Here is a 23,913-nt window from a genome sequence, read left to right as displayed (position 1 = left end):
TCAGATTTGTCTCTTGCTTTTCCTCCAAGATGGCATTCATCGCTTTTTCGTGACGCTCCTACGATGTTGATTAGGCTTAGAGAGCTTACCTTGGCCAAAGTTTACCCGGTTAACTTCATGTCTGAGCAGATACTTTGTTTTTGCTACTGGACATGGGGATAGTGATCTGGATGTGGGGAGTTTTACATCTATCCCTTTGTCATGGACAGATCACTGCTTGTTGAAGTTCAGACTTTCAGTAGCCTCTTCCCTCTGCAAGGGTGGGGGACCTATTAAATTGGTCCGCCCACGGAGACTACTGGATCCTGAAGGTTTTCAAAGGTCTCTGGGGGTTTTTCCGGCTGATAGGACTGGCGCTCCTGTTGAAGCCCTGGTTGATCTGTGGAATGCGGAGATGACCCAGGCCGTTGACACGATCGCTCCTGCGCGCCCTCTCCTGTGTAGAGCTCATACAGCTCCTTGGTATACTCCAGAGTTGAGAGCGATGAAGCAAGATAGGAGGCGGCTTGAGCGGAAATGGAGGCGAACTCCTGACGGATGCAATTATGCGCTGGTTAGTGCTTCGACCAAGCTCTATGTAGGGGCAGTGAGGGCAGTGAAAAAACAACATTTCGCTGCCACTATTAAGTCATCCCTCTGCCGACCAGCGGAACTCTTTAGGGTTGTCCGGGGGCTTCTTCAGTCTGGCCCTCAGGACACGATAGACTCATCGGTGGTCCGCTGTAATGAGTTTGCCGATCACTTCCAGAATAAGATCTCATGCATCCGTTGGGACATAGACTCCCAAGTTATAGCAGTTGATTCTAGTGAGGTGTCTGGAGCACAGTCTTGTCATGTTTTATTGGATGAGTTTCAGCCGGTTCAGCTCGAGGACGTGGACAAGGTGCTTGGACTGGTACGTGCAACCACTTCGGTACTGGATCCTTGCCCCTCTTGGCTAATAAAATCTAGCAGGAATGGAACAGCTGGTTGGGCCAAGGAAGTGATAAATGCCTCCTTACGAGAGGGAGTGGTCCCTAGCTGTCTAAAAGAGGCAGTGGTGAGACCACTTCTGAAAAAGCCTTTCTTGGACCCAGAAAATTTTAACAGCTATAGGCCAGTGGCGAATGTCCCATTCCTGGGCAAGATCCTGGAACGAGTGGTTGCTGACCAGCTCCAGGCGTTATTGGATGAAACCGATTATCTAGATCTATTGCAGTCGGGTTTCAGGCCCGGTTTTGGTACTGAGACAGCCTTGGTTGCCCTGTATGATGACCCATGTCGGGAGAGAGACAGAGGGAGTGTGACTCTGTTGATTCTCCTTGATCTCTCAGCGGCTTTTGATACCATCGACCATGGTATCCTTCTGGGGAGGCTCGCGGAGTTGGGAGTCAGAGGTACTGCTTGGCAGTGGTTTCGCTCCTACTTGGTGGACCATCTCCAGAGGGTAGTGCTTGGGGAACATTGCTCGACACCGTGGGTCCTCCAATATGGAGTCCCGCAGAGGTCAGTCTTGTCCCCCATGCTTTTTAATATCTACATGAAGCCGTTGGGTGAGGTCATCAGGAGTTTTGGAGTGCGTTGTCATCAGTATGCTGATGACACACAGCTCTACTTCTCCTTTTCATCTTCTTCAGGTGAGGCTGTCGATGCCCTGAACCGATGCCTGGCCGCGACAATGGACTGGATGAGGGTTAACAAGCTGAAGCTCAATCCAGACAAGACTGAGATGCTGTTGGTGGATGGTTTCTCTGATCGGATGGTGGATATATACCCTGTCCTGGATGGGGTTACACTCCCCCCAAAGGAGCGGGTTCGTAGTCTGGGAGTCCTTTTTGACTCTTCCCTCTCACTTGAGGCTCAAGTAGCCTTGGTGGCAAGGAATGCGTTCTACCAACTTCGGTTGGTAGCCCAGCTATGCCCCTATTTGAGTAAAGAGGACCTTACATCAGTGGTACATGCTCTAGTAACTTCACACTTAGACTACTGCAATGCACTCTACGTAGGGCTACCTTTGAAGACCGTTCGGAAGCTACAGCTAGTGCAAAATGTGGCAGCCAGACTGCTAACAAGGACCAAGCGGTCCAAGCACATAACACCTGTTCTGGCTCGCTTGCACTGGCTGCCAATAAGCTTCCGGGCTAGATTCAAAGTGTTGGTATTAACCTATAAAGCCTTATACAGCGCAGGGCCATGATACCTGTTGGAACGCCTCTCCCGATATGAACCGGCCCGTACACTATGTTCCACAACGAAGGCCCTCCTCCGGGCCCCGACTCATAGGGAGGCCCGGAGGGTGGTGACAAGATCTAGGGCCTTCTCGGTGGTGGCCCCTGAATTGTGGAAGTTTCCCCGTGGAGGTGCACTTGGCGCCGACGCTGTTTTCTTTTCGGCGCCAAGTGAAAAACTTTCTTTTCACCGAAGCATTTTAATTTAGTTTAATTTAAATTTATACAAATTGTTGTAATTGATTTTTGATTGTTTTTATGTCCTGCGGTATTGTATTATGATTTTACTGTACTTTGTTCACCGCCCAGAGAGCTATTGCTAGTCGGGCTGTTTATAAGCTTAATTAATTAATAATAATAATAATAATAATAATAATAATAATACAAACCTAGCTCTTCTCCAAACATGTCAAACACTGAGTCTACTACACCAAACTGGGTCTGCCTTTAAATTTTATTTTAAAGAATGATGATCTGTACAAAAGTATTGTGTCCTCAGTATTCTATATTTAAATGCAGTCTTCCTCAATAGGCTGCATAGTTTGTTGATGACTATGGCAGAACAAACTCATTGGACAAACAGTATATATCGGTCCCAGTCTTCAGCTTGTCTGGTTTTCTGCAGTGCGAAGCAGTCCCCAACAGGATTCAACCCCACCCTACTACCCATCGACTGACACCACCCAGTGTGTCAATGGATGGGCAGATGGGTGTGGTTTGGAAGAAATGGCCTCATGGGCCAACTTAGACCCCAGGCGACTCCTGTTGTAGAAAGTATAAACTCACCATATTGTGGTTTCTCCATTCATTGTTTCCTCCTTCTCCCCTTGCGTTGCTGTGCAATATTGCTAATGAGAGTTCCAGAATCCTTGCAGATAAGACCAGACAAAAAAACTAGAACTTTTGCACCTTTAATGGAACTTCAGCAGGGGCAGTATTTCTGATTCATGCATGATATGAATCTGCGCTGATGTTACCAGGCCAATCTATGTTTGACTAATTTATCATTTGCAGATCTCATCTTTCCCTCCCATAAGGTGTCTGGAACAGAGGAAAAGAAATCTCACTTGACAACCAGCCACTACAAACATCTCTCATGTGCCCTGGCAATTCAAACTTTTTGTGCATAAATGACAAAATCAAGAGGGGAATTGCAGTCCGTTGAAGGTTCTAGAGATGACAATATAGCAAGAGTGGCTAATGAGCGGGGCATTCCTTATCAAACATTATTTATGGGTTCTTTTTTCATGAAATGGTATAATATTCATTTACCATTGCTGAAGGCCAACAGCAGTTAAGGAGTGGAGGCCTTAGGCTTTCTACCCATCTCCTGCTCTTCACCTGCCTTGTGAGAGTAGCAGTGAAGGTTTGCATTGATCAAGGGGGGATGCAGAGAAATTTCTGTCCAAAGCAAATGGCATAAAAACAAACTTGCATTTCAGCATAAACAACTGAAAGACCATTTCAAAATGTGAAAGTTGTTTTCTGACTTGTTGCGAAAAAGAATGAGAGGCTATTCTGATTATTGCCATAAAAATAAATGATTTTTAATAGAAACATAAATAAAATGTTTAAACTTTTTTTTCCTTTCCCCCTTTTCTCCCTCTTCTTTAAACAGATGATATTTTTGCTTTGATAAAGAAATAATCGACGTGCTTGTGAAACAATCATCTGGGCGTGCTTGCAGAAAAACATAGAATGAAGTAATGCAGCCAAATAACTCCTCCTTTTACAGTCATTTCTGATTTTACAGTACTTTCAGATAATGCTACATGAAACAACGTTCTCTTAGAAATAACAGTGGACTAATAAACTATCCGCATGAAAGCCATGGGAGTATAAAGTTACGGATGTGTTGTAACTCAAAATAAATTACCATATACTGTATGTATTTGCAAAGTACAGTCTTCCACTTGCTCCCCTCCCTTCTAGGTCTGCTGCTGCAATGTTACCAGCCTGTCACAGCTGCTGCTGCTGCTCTCCCTTTACTCAGACTGCTGCTTCTTCCCTTGGTTAGCTTCCTTCACAACCAAGACCTATTACAACATATGTGGGAAACCTTTGGCTCTCCAGATGTTGCTGAATTACAACTCCTATAATCCCTGGCCGTTGGCCATGCTTGCTGGGGCTGGTGGGAATTTTGGTTCAGCAGTATCAGGAGGGACAAAAGTTCCCCACAAACTGTTGTGCCAGGGTGAGGAAACATGTGGGCTAATGCGTAGTGATGTGGGTGGAGACCCTATGTCCCTCTGAATGTCGTTGGACTTCCACTCCTATTAGTCCCAGCCAGCATGGCCAAACCATCAGGGACAATGGAAACTGTGGTTCAGCAACATTTGGAGAGTGTCACAGGTTCCACATCCTTGGAGGAATGGGGATTGGGCCTAGTTTTCCAGTCCCATCCTTACTTTACAATGGCCCAATAGCAGCAGCCTGAATGGCAACCTCTGGAGCCTGGAAATGAAAAGTGGAAGTCTTTATTTTGCCTCACCTGCTGGTCTTCCACCACAGATGTTGGGGATGGGCAATGTGGGCAAGGCTTTTTCCCCCTTTGCAGAGTTGTTTCCTGACTTCATAAGCAGAAGCTGTGAACCATACATAGACTATGCCCATCTAGTCATCAGCTGTGTATCCTGAGCAAGCTTTCCCCATTATCAGCTGCAGAATAGCTTGTGCTTATGGATTCTTGCTTTCTACAATTGGCGCTGGGGCCAGGTTGCACGTCTAGTTCATTGACTCTCTGTCCCTAGCTACATTATTTGCATATAAGCAACTCCATTAAGCCAAGAATGTATGATAGATGCTTCATGATTAAAGTCTATCATCATCTGAACAAAGCTTCAGTGCTCACATGGAACTCCTCTGGGTGCAGGCTATTTGCTAGTCACCTTAATAAATGCAATACTCCTTGCAATGAAAGGGGAAAGCCTATCTATCTAGGAAATTCATATGGAGTGTACATGACCTTTGGTTTTGGACAGTGCCAGTGGTATACAAGTTATTAGACACTACAGGTGGTCAACAGCAACACCTGGTGAATGGCACAATTACAGGTATATACTGTGCCCATTTCAGTGGGATTGTGCATGCATGGCCCAGCACAGAGTTTCAGTCTACAGCTATACATGTTTCTGTAATTATAACCATGTATTAGCAGTTTGTATGTGTGTCCATAGCTTGTTTTTATTGAAAGGGATTGCACCCTGGCACATTCTAGGAAGGAAAAAATCCTTTCCAATTGAAAGTTAGGCAAAATTTAATTAGATGCAGCTTTTTCACAAGTTTTTCAGGCTATTTCTAGTAGCTTGATTGTTGCCTGTGCTTCATCAAGACAACATGAGGGGGCAACTCAAATTCATTTTAACATTTTATTCTTTTTGGTATTAATTTTCTCCAATCAATGGAGAATATTTACCAGTATAATTATTTACACTGTTATTAAAATAAATAGGTGAATTTGAATACATACCACCACGTATTCTACCGACTAGGGTTCAGAGGCAGCACAGGAACATAGGAAGCTCCCTTATCCTGAAACAAACCACTGGTCCATCTAGCTCAGAATGGTTGACACTGACTACCAGCAGCTCTCCAGAGCTTTAGACGGGAGTCTCTTCCAGCCCGACCTGGAGATGCTGGGGACTGAACCTAGGACCTTCTGTGTGCAAAGTATTTGCTCTACTGTTGAGATATGGCCATTCCCCTATGGTGTGAGCAATATGATGTGAGTAAACCCCATTTGTATAGAAGAGAAGGTAGCAATGTTAACTGCACCCTTCATATGTTTCTATTCTTACCATGCAAGGCAAAATAAAAACGGCAATAGTACAGAAATGGGATTTTTTTTACTGTGCTGGTATGTCAAAAAATTATGAATTCTGGAGGCCATTTGCTTTGGTTTAGCAATGGCATCTTGAGCCTAAAAACATTTACCTGCAGGTTTAACTGCCACTGCTTTTGGTAGAGTCTTTCCAAGTTACTATACTTAGGATTGCAGCAGAAGACACAACTGAAACTATTTACCAGTAAAACAGCTTAGGGAATGTCCTTTTCTTCTATCAGGCTTCTTCTTGGTTTTATTTTTCTTTGGTTTATTCTCTGCTTTGCTTTTGCTGGGTTTTTTCTTCTTCTCATTCTCCTTGAACCATGGGCCCCACACTCCCCCATTAAGATTGGGGTTGCTCCTGGGGTCTTTAGGTGGATATCGAACAGGAACAGCAGTTTTATTGAACTCTGAGAGTCTACGCAATAGCTGCTTTACTACCTCTGGATACTTACTGGAAAGGTCCACTCGCTCATACGGGTCAGCCGTGATATTGAACAGCCATACAGTTTTTCCAGCGGTCCATGAAACTCGTTCATTGTGCCAGCGACTGGGGCCGGTGTTACTAAATGACTGCGGAGGGACCCAGTCACTGTATCCTGGGTTCCCTGTCAATAGTTTCCAGTGGTTCACTCGGATTGCTGACTGAATTGCTGTGTTCCATATCCCAAAGCCAGCTGCCCATGAGCCATTTTTGGCTTTGGTATAGATGGGATCAATGTTGTGTAAAATATCCATTCTTGGAGACCGTCTGCCTTCACTTATGGTCTCCCACACATCGTAGCCATCCAGTTGGGTGTCCTCATCAATCTGTCCTTCTGCTAATGTGATCAAAGTAGGGAACCAGTCTGTTATGTGTATGAGCTCCTTGCACACACACCCCTTATTTTTGAGTAGAGGGCTATGAACAAAGCCAACAGCTCGAATCCCTCCTTCCCAGTAAGTCCCTTTGCTTCCTCGGAGAGGCCAATTATTTCCACCAGCTGTTGGCTGCCCCCCATTGTCTGATGAGTAAATGATAACACTATTGTTATAATAACCGTACCTCTTTAATGCAAGAGTCACATTGCTGATAGCTTCATCCAAGCATGCCAGCATAGCAGCATACCTACGTCGGTTTATATTGTTTATTGACCTGTACCGTTCGTAATACTTGCCTGGTGCCTGGAGTGGAGAGTGGACAGCTTGGTATGCAATATATAAAAATACAGGTTTTCTGGGGTTATGGGAGGCTAGGATTTGTTGCACTTTTTGTGTGTACATCTGCGTTGAGTATATGCCATTGTCATGATCCCAGGCAGCAAAGTCATTCTCATATAAGTCATAGCCACACATTCGAGGACTGTCACATTTGTAATGGGTGTAATAATCCCCACTGCCCAAGAGAGAGCCAAAAAATGTATCAAACCCACGCTGAGTTGGCATGCATTCTTTGCGGTAGAAGCCCAAGTGCCATTTGCCAACCATGTGTGTTGAGTAGCCGGCTTCCTTCAGCTTTTGAGGTAGTGTTGCATTATCCAGCGGTAAACAGTTAGGCTGGGTGGGCCTTATGACAGAATGCTGAAGACCTGTATGGATTTGATACCTGAAAGACAAAAGAGAGAGAGAGAGAAGAAACTGGATTTTAGACTAAGGAGAAAAATGAAAAATGTATATATGCTACAAATAGGACTTGAGTGCACCAAGTGTCATGAAGCACAGTCCTACATTAGTTGGAAGTACGTCCCACTCTGTTAAGTGTGGCTTACCCCCAGGTAAGTGAGCACAGGACTACAGCTTTAAATAGGTGACCTGAGAGAAGACAGGTGGAGATTCAGCCCTGTGCACCATCACCTAGTTCTGACCCAAACAAGGAGCTGAAGGGAAGGAGGCCTTCTTCTGACAATATACCAGAAGGGGTCACAGGTGATACTCTTGAAGCCTTTATGTTAGGGTTGCTCGCTGGTCTAAGTAACTAGACGGCTTGTTCTTGCTGTCCACAGACTGCCTTTGCAACACCATGCCTTTAACGCACAGGTTCCAGGTCTACATGTGCACATAACAGTAAAGATTAATCACCTGAAATGAACAGAAAGGCTTGGTTTTGGAAAATGCCAAGGCGCTGTGAACAGCTAAGATTGCTGTGTTCATTTATTCAAGTTGCCAGTCAACAAAATTTGAAACAGTTAAATTGTTTGAGATTCTCTATGTAGGCAATATTTGTGTAAAATTCACCATTAATTAATTCTGCTACGACAAAGACCTTCAAGATGCATTGTTATAATCTACCCAAACACCTCAAAATGCTTTCAGGTGATTTTAGACAAGGCATTCTATCACAGTTTCCTCCCAAATTAATGAACAGGAAAAATGGGTTGAACATAAGTCTTGACATGAAGGATACATCACTGGGATTGTAGTTTTTCCACTTCTGGCACTTTCCATTTAGTTCTGTTCAATTTCAGAATGTAGAATACACACACTTTTTAAAAACAATAGGGCAGGTGTAGGGAACCTTTAGCCCTCCAGATGTTGCAGAACTACAACTCCCATCAGAGCTAGAAAGGTCAATGCCCAGGGATGGGAATTGTAATTCAGCAACATCTGGAGGGTCAAAGGTTCTCTACACCTGCAGTAGGGTGTCATTCCATTTCACTTACAGGGCAAGACACTAAACACCCATAAGTTCCCAGGGGCCATTTCTTGCGGCCTTGTCACGTGGTTGCAGTATTGCTGCTACCTTCCAAAGATGTTTTCCCTGTCCCATGTCCTGTGTGACTAAGGTCACATCCACACCCTATGTTTAAAGCACATTTATACCACTTTAACAGTCATGGCTTTCCCCCAAGCATCCTGGGAACTGCAGTTCACCCCCAAACTACAATCCCCAGCACTCTTAACAACCTACAGTTCCTAGGATTCTTTGGAGGAAGCCATATGCTTCAAAAGTGTGAGGCAAGCCTATGCAAAGACATATGAGCAGGCTGCTGGAGTAATGCACAAGCTCCAAGGCAACTTCCTGTTCATAGTTCCACACATCTCAAACCTGTGATAAAGCTCAGCCCCCTCCCTTCCACCTGGAATCTAGCCACTATAAGATGAGCATGCCTTCTCATTTGTGTTGATGATGTCACTGAGGACAATTCCCTACTTTCTGTAGGATTCCCTCCTCCTCACTTCCTTTGGGGCCCTTAAAACATGGCTTCACTTTGTACAGCTCTGCTGCTTCCTTTTCTGGCTGACCTCCAGGTGGCTTGCCTGGAAGAAGAATGACTGCTAATTAGCCCCTGTAATATATCCAGCTGCACTCAGGAAGACTTGTTTCTTAACTAGAGTAGGATAGCCCTGTTACAGATCAACACATTTATTGTGGCACGAGCTCTACAGCAGCCTTCCCCAACCTGGTGTCCTCCAGCTCTTTTGGGGTACAGCTCCCATCAGTCCTCCCATCAGCCATGCTGGTTGGGGCTGATGGGGGGGGGTAGTCCAAAACAAATGGAGGCCATCAGGTTGAAGAAGGCATACTTATCTGTTGCAGTGCCGGGCCTTCTAGCTTCACTTTATATCTCCTCACCCCTACTACTCTTCTTCCACCTGTACCTAAGTAGGGATGGGAAAATCTGTTATTTCAGTTTCTCATTTTTCCAAGTTCAGTTCTCTACAATTCTACATTAGTATGTAATTATTTTTGGGGAGGGAAATCAGCATTAAAGTGTGAATTTCTCCTAAGATACACATTTTTGCTTACAATTTCCCCTAATATACACTTTTGTAAAGCATTTCTTCCATAATATATTGCATTTTTGTATGTTATTTTCACTAATATCAGCATTTGTAATGCACACTTTACCCTTCTATATGTATTTCTGTCATTCATTGGCAATCACTCATGGCCGAGTAAGATTGTCTTCCAGGGCAAGGTCTTTAACAGTGGGTCCGTAAGTGACTGTGGAGGTCAATTCTGGATCCACACAGCCTCCCACAGTGACGACATAGGTTTCCAGATGGAAGATGGCCGCGATGAGGATTTGTTTGACATGCCTTCCGCTTGCCTCATTTGTCCCGTTTGCCCTGTATTCGTGGTTCTTCGAAGTCCACAGCACCTTTGATAATAGCCGACCTCCATTTGGGACGTTCATTGGCCAAGACTTCCCAGTTCTCAATGCTCATGTTACATTTTTTTAGATTCGCTTTAAGAACATCTTTAAACCTCTTTTTCTGTCTACCAATATTCCGTTTTCCATCCTTAAGTTGGGAGTAAAGTAGCTGCTTTGAAAGACGGTGATCAGGCATTCGAACAACATGGCCAGTCCAGCGAAGTTGGTGTTGAAGGATAATTGTTTCAACACTGGTAGTCTTTGCTTCTTCCAAAACGCTAACATTAGTCCATCTGTCTTCCCAAGTAATCGCTTCTCGGCCTTTTGGCTAAGGTCAAGTGTAGTTATGTTATGTTATGTCTTCCCAAGTAATTTGCAGAATTTTCCTGAGGCAGCGTTGGTGGAATCTTTTAAGAAGTTGGGAGTGGCATTTATAAATGGTCCATGTTTCACAGGCGTACAGTAAGGTTGGTAGTACAATGGCTTTGTAAATAAGCATTTTGGTCTCCCTGTGAATATGTATTTATGTACATATCACCTGGCTGAAGATCTGCATTCATTGTATAATTTTGAAAGATTGCTGCCTTTCAATGTGCATATAGTTTATGAGAGTGTGAATTAGGTGGATTTGCCTTTAAATGTGAACTAAATAAAATTTCTCCCGCATCTCAATCTGTGCCTTTGCCAACTGAGCTTGCACTTGTTAAGGGTTAATTCCTCTGACACACTAAAGCACCTCCTTGAGGGCCATCCTTGAGAGTTATCTACTGTTTTGATTAAGCACCGCCATCTTACAACAGATGTCTATATCCGCCATCTTAGTAATACAAGCTGTTCATGTACTATGGCCGGAAGCATGACTCAGGGAATACACTGGTGGAACCAGTTCAATGTAACACACTGTAATATTACCATATATGGAGTTCCTACTGTAAGCTTCCTGTAAGTTGTTTACTGAGGGGTATAAATATCGGGGGAATGAAACAGTCTGGGTCGACCGCACTCACTCTGAATTGCTGGTGTGAGTGCTTCCTTTTTAATAAACTATTTTTAAGAAGTTTTTATCCTAAACTGCTGTTAGCGTCTTGTTTGGCCAGAGCGAGAAACAAACATTATTTTCTCACAACACACTCCATTATTATTTAATTATTTATTATTGACATTTTTATCCTACTATTCTGCCAAAAAACGAGAGAAAAGACTCCCAGGGCAGATTACAAATATCAGTGAGAATCTTGTCCCTGCCCTCAAACTCACACAATCTCAGAGACGTAACACAGAAGTCCCATGGATTTCAATCAAACTTGCTCACAGTGTGTAGAGGACTGCACTGTGAGGAAAATACGACTTTCTGAGTAAGTTAGATAAATTTACACACTATCGTGATCACTCGGACAGTCTAGACATGGTAAACATATCTACTGTAGGTGAAATGTTCTGTAATAGGACAATATCTTTAAATGGCAAAATTGGAGGTCAGGGTAATTGTGGAATTCCTATTAAAAACAACATATGGCACCCAAATGAATACAAAATAGATTCAACATGACAATTACCGAGTAGTATTCTAAAAGCCAAATCAGGAAACACCCGTTTGGCTTAGAAAATAAAATATTTTTAAGTTGTAGAAGTGTTTCTGCTAGTGAGAAAACACATGAAATATTAAGAACCCTGGAAACCAATGTCTATCTCACATTTTGACACTATTTTTTCATTAACCACTCGATGCTTCTTCCCTCTTCTTTTTCAAACCAATGCCTATGGCTGCTGAAGAGATTAAACAACATTTAGTAGATTTTTGCAACACCAGTCATAGAAATACAAGAGCATTAGCATATTCTGTTATTTCAGAGTTGACATAATTACCCCAAATTGTCCTTTAATATTCCCTCCCCCCCATACATGCTTATTCAAAGAGGGCCTCTATGAAAGTTAGCATACAAAGCAACTAACACCCAGTTCTGATGTTACCTGGAATGGTGTGTCTGCAATTGCTTCGACATCACCCCCTATAATGTCTGTGACTTCTACAAATGCTTTAATGTTGGTGAAAAAGTATGCACTAGTTACCAATGCCTATCGAATCAGGGTGTGTGCTCATCCTAATATGATGCTTACTCACGAAATTTAGCCATACCACATGGACAGAAGTTGCAAGAATGGCCAACATCAGCATGGGATCAACTACCTGATAGCAGAAAACATTTAATTCCCAGGTAATGTAAGAATCGGGTATAAGTCCCACTGAACCCAATGAAAAGGAGCATGGTAATTTCCCCAAGTTCAATGAGAATTACTACAAAGTAAGTGCTCATAGGTTTGCAACCATGGTTGCAATTAATTCCCTCAGACTTAATAGTAGCTTTTGCTGGAAATGAAACCAACAGCACTACTAAATAACAGTATATTTGAAACAGATGCTTTGCAGTTGTATACAAGTTGAGTATGAAACCAAGCTGCACAAATTTAGCAGTTTACTTATGGGCAGAGCTTGGAAAAGTTACTTTTTTAAACTACAATTCCAATCAGCCCCAGCCAGCATGGCCACTGGATTGGGCTGATGGGAGTTGTAGTTCAAAAAAGTAACTTTTCCAGGCTCTGCTTATGGGACCACCTTACTCTGTATGTGCACTGCCCACTCAAGCAGTTTGATCTATGGGACAGGCACTGTTACAGGTGCCACATAGTACTAGTTCCACTCTTGCAAGAAATCATTCTTTTAGTGTGTCAGCACCTATTCTTTGGAACTCCCTGCCTATTGACATCAGGTAGGCACTTCCACTGTATTCCTTTCGGTACCTGAATAAAACATTTTTGTTTAGGTAAGCCAATCCAGACACGCAGATGTTGATGAGCTTTAATCTTTTTAGTTAGTACTGTTTTAATTATTTAAAAATGTTTTACTTACTTGTTGTTAATTGTTTAATTGATAATTTTTAATGTTTTTGTAGACTGCTTAGAGATTTTTTGCAATCAAGTGGTATATACATTTTATTAAATAAATAACATATCTGACAAAAGTTGCTTTTTGGATTCAACAGTAGGTGAGAAACATGCTATTGGTTTGCCAAAACCTGAATAGACAATTTCTAGCTGCTCCCTAAATGAATGGAACAATGTTAGGAAAAAGTTTAAATTTAAATCTATAAACCAAAACAAAAGTATTGTGCTGCATGGATTGAATTCATTATCAGAGCTAATAAGACACCATTTATAAAGAATAAGCACATGCTAAACCAGAGCATGGAAGATTACTTTTAAAAAGTAATAAATTACAGTTACAATTACTTGGCCCAAAAAGTAGTAATTACCATTACAATTACAATTGCTCTGAAAGTAACTGATTACTTTACTTTTTCTCAAAAGTAATCACTACAATTACATTTCAGTTACTTTTTTAAAAAAACTCCTACAAGGTGCTGGCCTTGGCTGCTGCACATCTAAGAAGCCTAAAACAATATTAAAAATGAACACACACACACAGGGGGTAGTAGAATAAAAAAAATTATCCATAAGATTAACATAATGGCATAACAGAATCTCACATCCCCCCAAGCAATGAAGATACCTCAACTCTTGAAATCAAATTTTACACTTGAAATGCTTTTATAATATGTTTCTGTTATGTCGCAAAAGAACAAGATGCTCAAAGAGCATGTCAGACAAGGAATGTCTTTTTACAGTCATTACGTTGCCACCAGTACTGAACAGGCGTTCTACTGCGGCGCTTGAAGGCATGCCTGTGTCGTGCTGCAAAAAACACCGCAGCACACGTGGAAAGCCATGGAGTGATGACACTTCCCTGCTGGGAGACCTCAGGTACCTCACCAGTTCCTCCTCAGCAGTGTCCACTGCTGACTTCTTGCCCTGGGGCAGAAAGTTAAAGAAGTCATCTGCTAAGTCATCTCCTTCCTGGTCTTTATCTGAAGACTGATCACTGTCCTCATTAAGTACACCCATCTTTATTTCAGCTTTCAACAAGGCTTCCATTGTGTATCTAAGAAAGAGAGAGGATATGTTAACACATATATGTTAGGAAACCATCATCTGCTCTTCATTTCCTGATGCTTGTCATGTCCCCTGGTTCAGGGTCCAGCCTGAGCCTGTGGATGATGACATGGAAGGTAGGAAGGTGACCAAGTCACCACACTCATGGGGCAGCACAGCAGACCCTTAAGGATTACCTGCAGCAACCCAAGGTTGTGATGAGGAGCCCCAGGAAGAAAAGGCCCAGCCCCTGCCTACCACCTTAAGCCCTCTGATGCCTCCCTTGAGACAACATTTCCCTTGGAGTAATCCACCCAAAGGGCTTCCCTAATGTTCTTACTTGTTGGTATGGGTGGTGGCCTGACACGATTCCAGCCAATCTAGTTTGAAGCGAGGGTGTAGGCAGGCTGCCAGAAGAAGCCTCTTGTCCTCCCAGATAGCTGCAAACCGCTTTCTTAGGGCTTCGCGCACACCTCTCAGCAGCTGAAAACAGTATGTGTACCTCTCAGGTTTGTTTTCCAGTCCTTCTAACTTGCGGTCCAGATTGCAGAGCGTTGGTAGCAAATACCCCATGAACATGCCGTTCTCCCGTTGCAGGATATCTAGGGACTGGGCTAGTGGCTCCATAATCTCTGTGTATTCCTGTACCACTTCAATCTCAGCAGCTGTGCTCCTGGACAAGGAGCAGCGGTCCATTATGGCATGCATTTTTAGTGGCACAGTTGACAGGAGCTCATGTAGTTGCTTCAACGCATCAAAGGTGGAATTCCACCTGGTCTTATTCGGTACCTTCAGATACACACCACATTGCGCACGGATATACTCAGCAATCTGGGCTGACTGGTTCTGCTTGGACCACAACTTGCTGCACTTTCCCATCAAGGAACGAAACTGTTTCTTGAAAGGACCAAGAAGACTACTTTTGGAGGAGTCAGAAAGCATGGCCTCTATGTCTTGTGTTGCCACAAGGTTGAGGGTGTGGCTAGCACATCTCTGGTGTGGTGGTAAAACAAAATCCTCTCCTGAGTCTGCAGCTTCTTCCTCTGCCTCAGGTCCTGTGTCCAGGATCTCACACATAGGCACAAACTCCACCTCAGCCTCCTCCTCCTCCTGGTTATAGCCATCATCGTCACTGGTGCCTGCAGCTTCCACTGGTTCTTTGGCCATGAAAACTCTGAACGCTTTCACAAAGTTGGAGCCATTGTCTGTAGTAGTGCACATAACTTTGTTGTGGATCCTGTACTGCACATGTACATCATGCAGTGCTTTTCAAAGGACATCGTATGTATGGCGCCCCTTCAGACGCTTACAAGCCAAGGCCCCGACCTCATGTTTCAGGGTAGTTGGGTTGATCCAGTGGGCTGTTACCCCAAAGTAACTCTTCTTGCCATTGGTCCAACAATCTGCAGTGGTTGCTATATATGCCACAGCACCCATTCGGTTTGCAAGAGTTTCTCTCATGTGGCATGCTCTCTTCTCAATTCTGTCTCTCAGAGTCTTGGCACATATGATGGTGAGATCTTTGGGGAGTCCAATACGAACCAGATTAATGAATGATGGTTTGTCCACAGTCTGAAGTGGTAATGTCTCCTCTACAATGAAATTAATGATTCTCCTGTCGAGATTGCTCTGGGTGACAGGCTCCCTGCCAGATCCCCACCTCTCAAGGGTTGTCTGCTGCTGCTTCAGCATTTTGGGAGGAGAGGTGTCATGCATTGGTTCAGGAAGGCCACGTCTCCTTGCCTTTATTGCTTCTTCAATTGCTCTCAGCTTCTCAGGATGTGCCCTCTGAGGAAGAAGAACAAAGCATGAATCCAAGAAAAAATGGAAGAGGAACTTCACAATTTAAACATAAATAGACAATGGACACTCTTTGAGGACCAGCATGACAAAGGCTTACCTCAAAATGTTTCTTCACATTGGATGAGGAGGAAACAGCTGATCTCAGATTTTTGATCCTTGGAAGGCAGTAATTGCATCGTACAACACTCTGGCTCACAAATGTACAAGCTTTCTCAAAGCCAAACCATGGTACTTGCTGTTCTGCAGATGTGGCTGTGGGCAACTGGCACTGCTTCATGCCCTCCTCCTCCTCATGCACAGGGCCTCCTTTCTGAACCTCACTTTCTAGTTTTGCCTCCTCAGGATCAACAAGCTGTGACTCAAGTGGCCGCACTAACTGACTGCTGCTCTCAGCAGCAAAACCTGCAACAGGCGTCTCTGTAATAAACAAGAGATAATGCTCCTATATGGGTGAACTTCAGCTGTGATGTGCCCCCATCTCTTCCCCATGCTGCAAGATCCCCCAGTCAGAGTGGAAGTAAGCAGGTCGATAGCACAATTAAAAGAGATCCTATTTGCATCATTTTTGCTCACTGAATAACCCTGCCTGGGCCAGTCTAACCTACTATATCACAGGGTTGTTGTGAGAACAAAATGAGACTAGCGTTCAAATCCCCACATAGCCATGAACCTCACCGGGTGACCTTGGGCCAGTCACTGCCTCTCAGCCTCATGAAAACCCTATTCATAGGGTCACCATAAGTTGGAATCAACTTGAAGGCGGTACATATATTTTTTATTTTGAATATGATGATTATGATAATAAATATGCAGCATTTCAAATTAACTCTGTATGAGAAGCATTCCATGCCAAGCTTGGAAAACCAAGGATGAGGTATAAAATGTAGACAAAAATACTTTTGACAAAATGCCGTTTATCTTTTATATCTATATCTATAATTAGCAATACAGCTGAATGATGTATGTAAAGTATTTTTTCTTTCCCTTTTCTTTTTTATTAATATTTTAGTATTACTGCTAAAGTTCTGATGAAAGAATAAAGCATTCATTAGCCAAATTCAAGTGATTAGAACACATCACATAAATTCCACTGAAGTTGGAGTTTTTGCCATAGAAAATGAAAAAAACATATAATCTATGATAGCCCAATAGACAATCAGAACTAATATAAAACCCTATTGCTTCTCATTTGCAAATCTTGCAAGATCTAAGGTAACTCTAGATCATGTGAGTTCAGGTGATGCATGTTATGTACATTTGTATAGATATTAGCAGAGATTGTCAACAGTCTATCTCTCTCTGGGACTGGGAATCTCTCTCTTTCTCACAGAACATGAGTTTGAGAGCTGGGGGACTGAGAGGAGGAGCTGCAAGGACCCTACTTCTCACCTCATCTCTGCCAAGAACAAAAAAATCAGCCTTAAGCCATTTATTATACGCCTAATGATTTATTATTATTATTATTATTATTATTATTATTACTGAGACAGTTTTTGTCCCACATACAATTCAGTCTTGTGATTAAACAGGACAAAAACACAAATAAAAAGAAAGATGGAGTTCAAATAAATATACAATAAAAAGCTAGCTGGCATTTTAAAAGGCAGGAGTGCTCTGTCTGGATAAATACAGCACACAGGTATGCATAGGAACAAGGGGGAGAGTTCAAAAAGGGGGGGAAGGAAGAGAAGTAGGCCAGAGCTTGGAAAAGTTACTTTTTTGAACTACAGCTCCCATCAGCCTAATCCAGTGGCCATGTTGCCTAGGGCTGATGGGAGTTGTAGTTCAAAAAAGTAACTTTTCCAAGCTCTGATAGGCCAAAGTTTCAGAAGTGCCTTGTGATTGATGGAGGGGGCGGCAACGAGGCAAGGAGAGGCAGTGGGGGGGCAGAAGGGGCTGCAGGGGGGCAAAAATGCCACGGGGGGCAGAAGGGGCTGCGGGGACACACACACACACACACAAATCATCGTCACTCACCTCCACAGCTCTTCGCCATTCTGCTGCTGCCTTCTCCTCCGTTGTCCTTACCCTGGCTTTTTCCTCCGGCGTCCATATTTTCCTCTCAGACGCTAGCAGGCCCTGCCTATTCACCTCTTCCCTCGTGCCTCCTAACACAGATCACGAGGGAAGAGAGAGTCTGCGCAGAGGTCCAATCAGTGTGAGGCACATGTCTTGTGTTAACCAATCACAGCCAGGAGCTGACTTCCCCTTGTTCCTGCCCCCAAGTAACGTCCAACCTAACGTGGAAACGTTAAAGTTGCAGCTGAAAAGTAGGGAAATTACTAGTCGTTCCGTTACTTGCCAAATGTAATGGAATTACCCACTCGTTATTTAAAATTGTAACGAATTACAAGTAACTTGTTAAAAATAACGAGTTACTTCCAAGCTCTGTGCTAAACAATGATCTAGTAACAAATCTTATAACAGTTTTGCAGGTTTTAAGTACTGTTAAGTAGTGGGAATGATACTGTTTGTGCTATTTCTGTAAGATAAATGTTGGGCATAAGTATTTAGCTGATTCATTACCCCTGACTCATCCACAGGTTATCATCTCTTTTGGTCAGGATTTTTTGCTTATCAGGCTAGTTATTCCACCAATCTAATATAAACTTAGATTAACCAATTTAAGAAGAGGCTTAAAGCAATCTAGCATAACGAGAGGTTTACAATATTTATTCAACAATACTGGAAGCTTGTTTTATATTCATTTCAATAGCACAATTGTTTGCAGGAACAGTACTATAATATTACTTCCAGATGGATACAGATGTTACACCAGGCTTTATTGGTTTCTATGAACATGTAACTTTAGTTAAAGAAGTTGTGCAAACAATAACTAAAGTGGTGTTTGTTTCTGCCAACCAGACTGCACAAGTTTTATACAATTGGCTTGTACCCAGATCAGTCCATTGACTTCAGTAGGTCTAAGCATCTATAACTGAGTGTAGAATTACATCCCAAACAAAATTTAAGCAGTGGAGTTCAATACATTGGTTACAAAGGAGCTTAATTCTGCTTAACGTTCTCTTAATTTGTAAAGTGGCACATTTTAAGACATCTGAATACACATCCTTCACTTTATAACCTACAGTTTAATCATTTCTCTTGTAATGTGTAAATTTCAGTAATCCAAGAAGTGAAAAAATTAATATTCCTGTAGAACACCCTTCAAAACTTCAAGGTGGACAGAGAAAATGGGCATGAGAGGACATGCATGATCGAGGGTTAGGTTTTATTATTATTGGTTGAGATTTTAATAGTTTAATGTAACTATATGTTTTAATTTTGTACGTCGTCCAGAGTGGCTGGATTGCCAGCCAGATGGGCGACTAATAAATTTAATAAATAAATAAATAAATGATATTGTTGTGCACCTCCCCCAATCTCCCAAGCGGTGAGATTTCGGGGGTCCCTGTGGTGTCTTTATGAAATATGGTTTATTTATTTACACACATTCCAACCTGGGCTCAAGGATGGAGGGGTTCAATGCATCAGCAGTCCAATATCCAGCTTTTCTATCTGGGTTGCAGGAGGCACCGCAAAGGCCATGGTGCAGAGAGCCAGTCTCTCTGCCTGCCTTCCAGTTCTGTTGAGCCCAGGGGTGTTGAGCCCAGCCTCTCTCCTAAGGATCAAGGAGGGGGAAGGCATGAGTTGCAGGCACCTCAGCCATCAGCGGGCATGGACGATCCAGCTGTTGTTGAGTCTAGCCCAGACCTTGAGGAAGAGAGCGAGCTAGCCACCTCGCCAGCTCCCACGGATGGCCCTGCCCCTCAATGGGACAGCGCTCAGCCATCAAGGACCCACACGGAGCTGTTAGGGGAGGATTCCAAAAGAGCAGTAACTCCTCCTGTGCCAAGCAGTATCCTAGAGACACCCGACACTTCCCAGCCCTCTGCTTCCCCGCCTGCAGATGAGGACCCTGTTCTGTCAGATGAGCCCATGGAGACTCGCCCCCCTTCACCGCGCTCATGATGTAGGGAGAAGCAGACAGGGCAGAGGGCGTGCGTGCGAAGGAGTGAGAGGTTACGCTCCAAGACCTCTCCTATTTAAGACTGCCACACTGTGAATGGGGCGTTGAGTCAACTTTCAACACACGTTGCAGAGCACGTCTAGAGGGTAGTTAGGGATTTATAGTGAGTTAGCATAGGGTCTTTTCTATGAGGCGCTCAGCCTTTGATGTATCCGTTACGTTAATAAAGCAAGAGTTCCTTGCACCCTCGTCTCCGACTCATGATTCCTGCTCTGAACCGGACAAGTTCCCACCAATTCTCTTTTTTTTATTAATTTTTATTCAAAGTTTCAAAGAACAAAACAAAACAAAAGGAAAACAAATTAATAACTAATATAATAAAAAATATTGACTTCCGATTTGTTGCATATCAGCTATAAGTATATAGTATATAACAAACCTGTCCCTTAATATATTACAAAATCACTTTCCTCCAGTAGTTATCTTAATTAATCATCAAATCTCATTAACATCATATCATTTTGTTCTATTCGCAAAAAGTCAAAGAGAGGTTCCGCTCCTTGAGAAATATATCCATCAGTTTTTCTCCAAATATACATGTCAATTGATCCATCCCTACCAAGTCAGCTAAGTCCAGTAATTTTAATAGCCATTCTTCTATTATCAGTATTAATTCCATCATCCATCTGCCATCCTTGCACACATGTTAATCTTGCTGTCACAATCATATAGTAAGAGTCTGATGGGAATTTCCTTCATCACAAGTATTTCCTTGCAATCAATTCTGAATGTATTACTGAAATGTTGTTGTAAGGTCATGTCTCTGTTCCTCTCCTTTACGAAATGCACCAACATATCTCTTGAGAATTTTTCCATTGTCACATATCTAAAATTAATTCTGTAAATGTTCTCTATTTCAAGTTCCATCACATCATTCCAGTCCAGAAATTTTATCAAGACAGTAATAACTTTATCTCTGATATCTTCACCAGTTTCTTCAGGAACAGCACTAAATTCCAAACAGTAATCTTTGTCTCTAATATCCATCACGGCCATAAAGTCCAAATCTTTTTCCAATTCCACATTTGATATATCTGTTCCAATCTCCAGAATTTGCTCCTTCCCTTTAATTTCTTTTTCATCTTCTATTGCTTGTCCAATTATATCTTTGGTCTCATCTGCTTCTTTTCTCATATAATCCTTTATTTCTTTCAGCTCCTGTTTCACTTTGCCAAATTCAGTTGCCATCTCTTGTCTACCCTGTCCCAGTTCTTGTTTCGTTGTCTTAATCTCATCCATTATCTTCTGAAACATATCCAGAGGTGAAACCCCTTCCAGGGTCTCTGCCACTTCTTTGATTGTCATTCTTAAAGCCAAAGAAAAAACCCTTCAAATTTCCAATATAGCCACAATTCCCAAGCAAAGAATAATTTGCTTCTTTTTCCAGCAATAAGGGAGTTAATATTCCAAACCTGTTGACATCATCATCTTAGACAGCACAAACTGCCTTATCTCTTATGTGTCCAAGAATGCAAAACAAATTTAGTTCACAGCATCAAAATAATTAGTGCCATAGGGAACAAGCAGATTCGTCACAAAAAAAGTAGACCGGAAAAAATAGTCCCAGACATATAATTCTCAAATATTCATATAAATCAAATTTTCCTCTTCAGATTAGATGCCCCTCATTCGTTTGTATCTTTATAATGCTCAATTCCAGGTCAGCTTTTTGCTATAAAGCCAAATATAGGCTATTTCGATTTTCTTCCTCCTTAATTCCACATATAAAAGAGAAAAGTATAACTCACCCAGGGATTCTTTATTGCTGATTCTTTAACAGATCTCTTTTGCTGTAACAACTTAGTCCAATTGATAAGAATAGACAGAAGAATGCTTGCCTGTTAAAACGCGTTTTTCTTAAAAGAAAAGAAACGTCTCGCTTAGTCAGTTTGAGCTTGCCTGAATTCCTTGGCTCCGTCTGGTGCTGCTGGCTGCACCTTCGTTCATAGGCGATCCTAATGAATTCCAGTCCCCAACAATCACAACGAAGCTTTTGTGGATGATCTCTTCGTTTCAATGACAAAAGGGTCTTCCTGGCTCATTCACCGTTGCTAGGCAACTGATAAGCCCATTATCTTACCTGGCCAATCTATTTGGTTAACAAAGGAGAGACTCATCTGACTAGCAGAGTGAGTTTCTGTCCCCAAGGCATAGGATTCCAAATCAGAGATTGGAAGGGGACCCCCAGGAATCATCCATCCCAACCCCCATGCTCATAACAATATGTATAACCTTTTGTATGTGTAAAACAGATGCTTCATTGAGTTGAACTGTAAAGACCACATGTAGGGGAAAAGGGGAGCACATTCTATGACACTGCATCCTTGCCAGTGATAGGAACACAGGAAGCTGCCTTATGCTGACTTAGACCCTTGGTCCATCTAGTTCAGTATTGCCCAAACTGATTGGCAATGGCCCTCCAGGATTTCAGACCGAGCTCTTTCCCAGCCCTGGGAGATGCCAAGGATTGAACCTGGGGTCTTCTGGATGCAAAGCAAATGCTCTATCCATGAGCTACAGCCCAGTCCCTGATTTTTGCCTGAACTGCAGTATAGTATTTGCACCTATAATATTTCAAAATGCCAAGGAAACATAAGAAATTGAATTGATGTGAATCAGTGCCTGCCATTTCCTTATTTTTATGCTAGTCCAGAATATTTTATTTCATAGCGCAAATTCGGTTGTCAAATCCTAATTCTTTAGATACCTCCATGCCAGCACCACAGAGTGTAAACTAATCATATAAATACATTAAAAAAAAAGATTACAGAACCATGTTTAGTGCCAAGAGAATGCTAGATGATATTTTAAATTGGAGTAACCAATGAAAATTAGTAAGGTCTTTGTCAAGGTGCCTCACCTCATTTGTTTCCTAATACTAAATAAACACACAATTCCCAGGCAATGGAGAACTGCAGAACTGCAATGATATAATGCACAACTTAGTAATGTCTGTGGCAGTGCCATTAAACTGTATTGTGCTGTGACACTGTTCACACTGCTAGGCTCTGTGTTCATGTAATAAAAGATTAGTTATTGCCTTAGTTTATTCTGCAGGAGTGAATGGGATGCTACAACAAGCAAGAAAATTGGGAGGGTGAGGACAAGTAATTTTGGATGACAACATGCATACAGATTTTCTGATATTTAGACAGGCTCAGTGTGTATGTGTGTGTGTGTGTGCGTGCGTGCGTGCATGCTTAGAAAAAAAGCTGTGCTAGAAGGTAGCAAAACGTTTACTAATTAATTCTGTTCAGCACCAGAGTTTAAAAAGTAACAGCTGGTTGTTTTTCTAAGCTGTAATAAATTGTTTTGTTATCTTATAAGCCACAGCTAAGATTAGCCTCAGAAGAGAAATAAAGTTTAATAAATAATTATTCATTCCTGTTATACATTTGCCAGCTGACTTTTGTCATTTATTATGACTCCATTCCTATGTACACTTTCCTGATAGTAAGGCCCCCTAAACACAATTGGCTGTATCCGACATTTGTTATCCTCAGAGTAGACCTATTGAAATTAATGGGCATGACTGACTTAGGTCCATTAATTTCAGTGGGTCTATTCTGAGTAAAAGTTAGCTGGATACATTGCCACTGAACTTCCTTCTGAGTTGTCATGCATAGGATTGATCTATAAAAGCAGTCAGGAATACATGAGACACATAATGCTTGGTCTTTCTCTTCTTTTTTCTTTTTTTAAAAGAGACATTTTTTATTATCAACCCCTCAAACAAATGATGCATTTAAAACAATAGATACAAGAGTACAAAAGTATGCATATATCCAAAAGAAAGTTAACTGATAAGTTAGAAATGTGAAAGGCCAGAGAAAAGCTGGAAAAATTGACACACACACCCCAGTTTTTCCTCATTTTTTTCCTGGAAAAAAACCAGAAAAATTCAGCACATGCACACAACCCAATTTTCCAGTTTTTTTGTCTGGGCCTTCTCATCTCTAGATAACATCAAGGACCTGTAAACTGGTC

General features: G+C 42.3%; 1 protein-coding gene across 1 annotated transcript in view; it reads right to left on the bottom strand.

The window, feature by feature from the left end:
• Positions 1-3,748: 3,748 nt before the first annotated feature.
• Positions 3,749-23,913, bottom strand: part of ARSJ (arylsulfatase family member J) — an 88,385-nt gene continuing 68,220 nt past the window's right edge. Inside the window, exon 2 of the mRNA XM_061585287.1 lies at positions 3,749-7,615. Coding sequence (XP_061441271.1) covers positions 6,223-7,615 — 1,393 coding nt within the window. The 3' untranslated portion in view covers positions 3,749-6,222. The remainder of the gene's footprint in view (positions 7,616-23,913) is intronic.

The sequence above is a fragment of the Rhineura floridana genome, chromosome 9 (genome assembly GCF_030035675.1).
Source record: "Rhineura floridana isolate rRhiFlo1 chromosome 9, rRhiFlo1.hap2, whole genome shotgun sequence".
NCBI lineage: Eukaryota > Metazoa > Chordata > Lepidosauria > Squamata > Rhineuridae > Rhineura > Rhineura floridana.
Note: the sequence above shows the minus strand (reverse complement) of the source record. Positions and strands in the feature narration are given on the sequence as shown.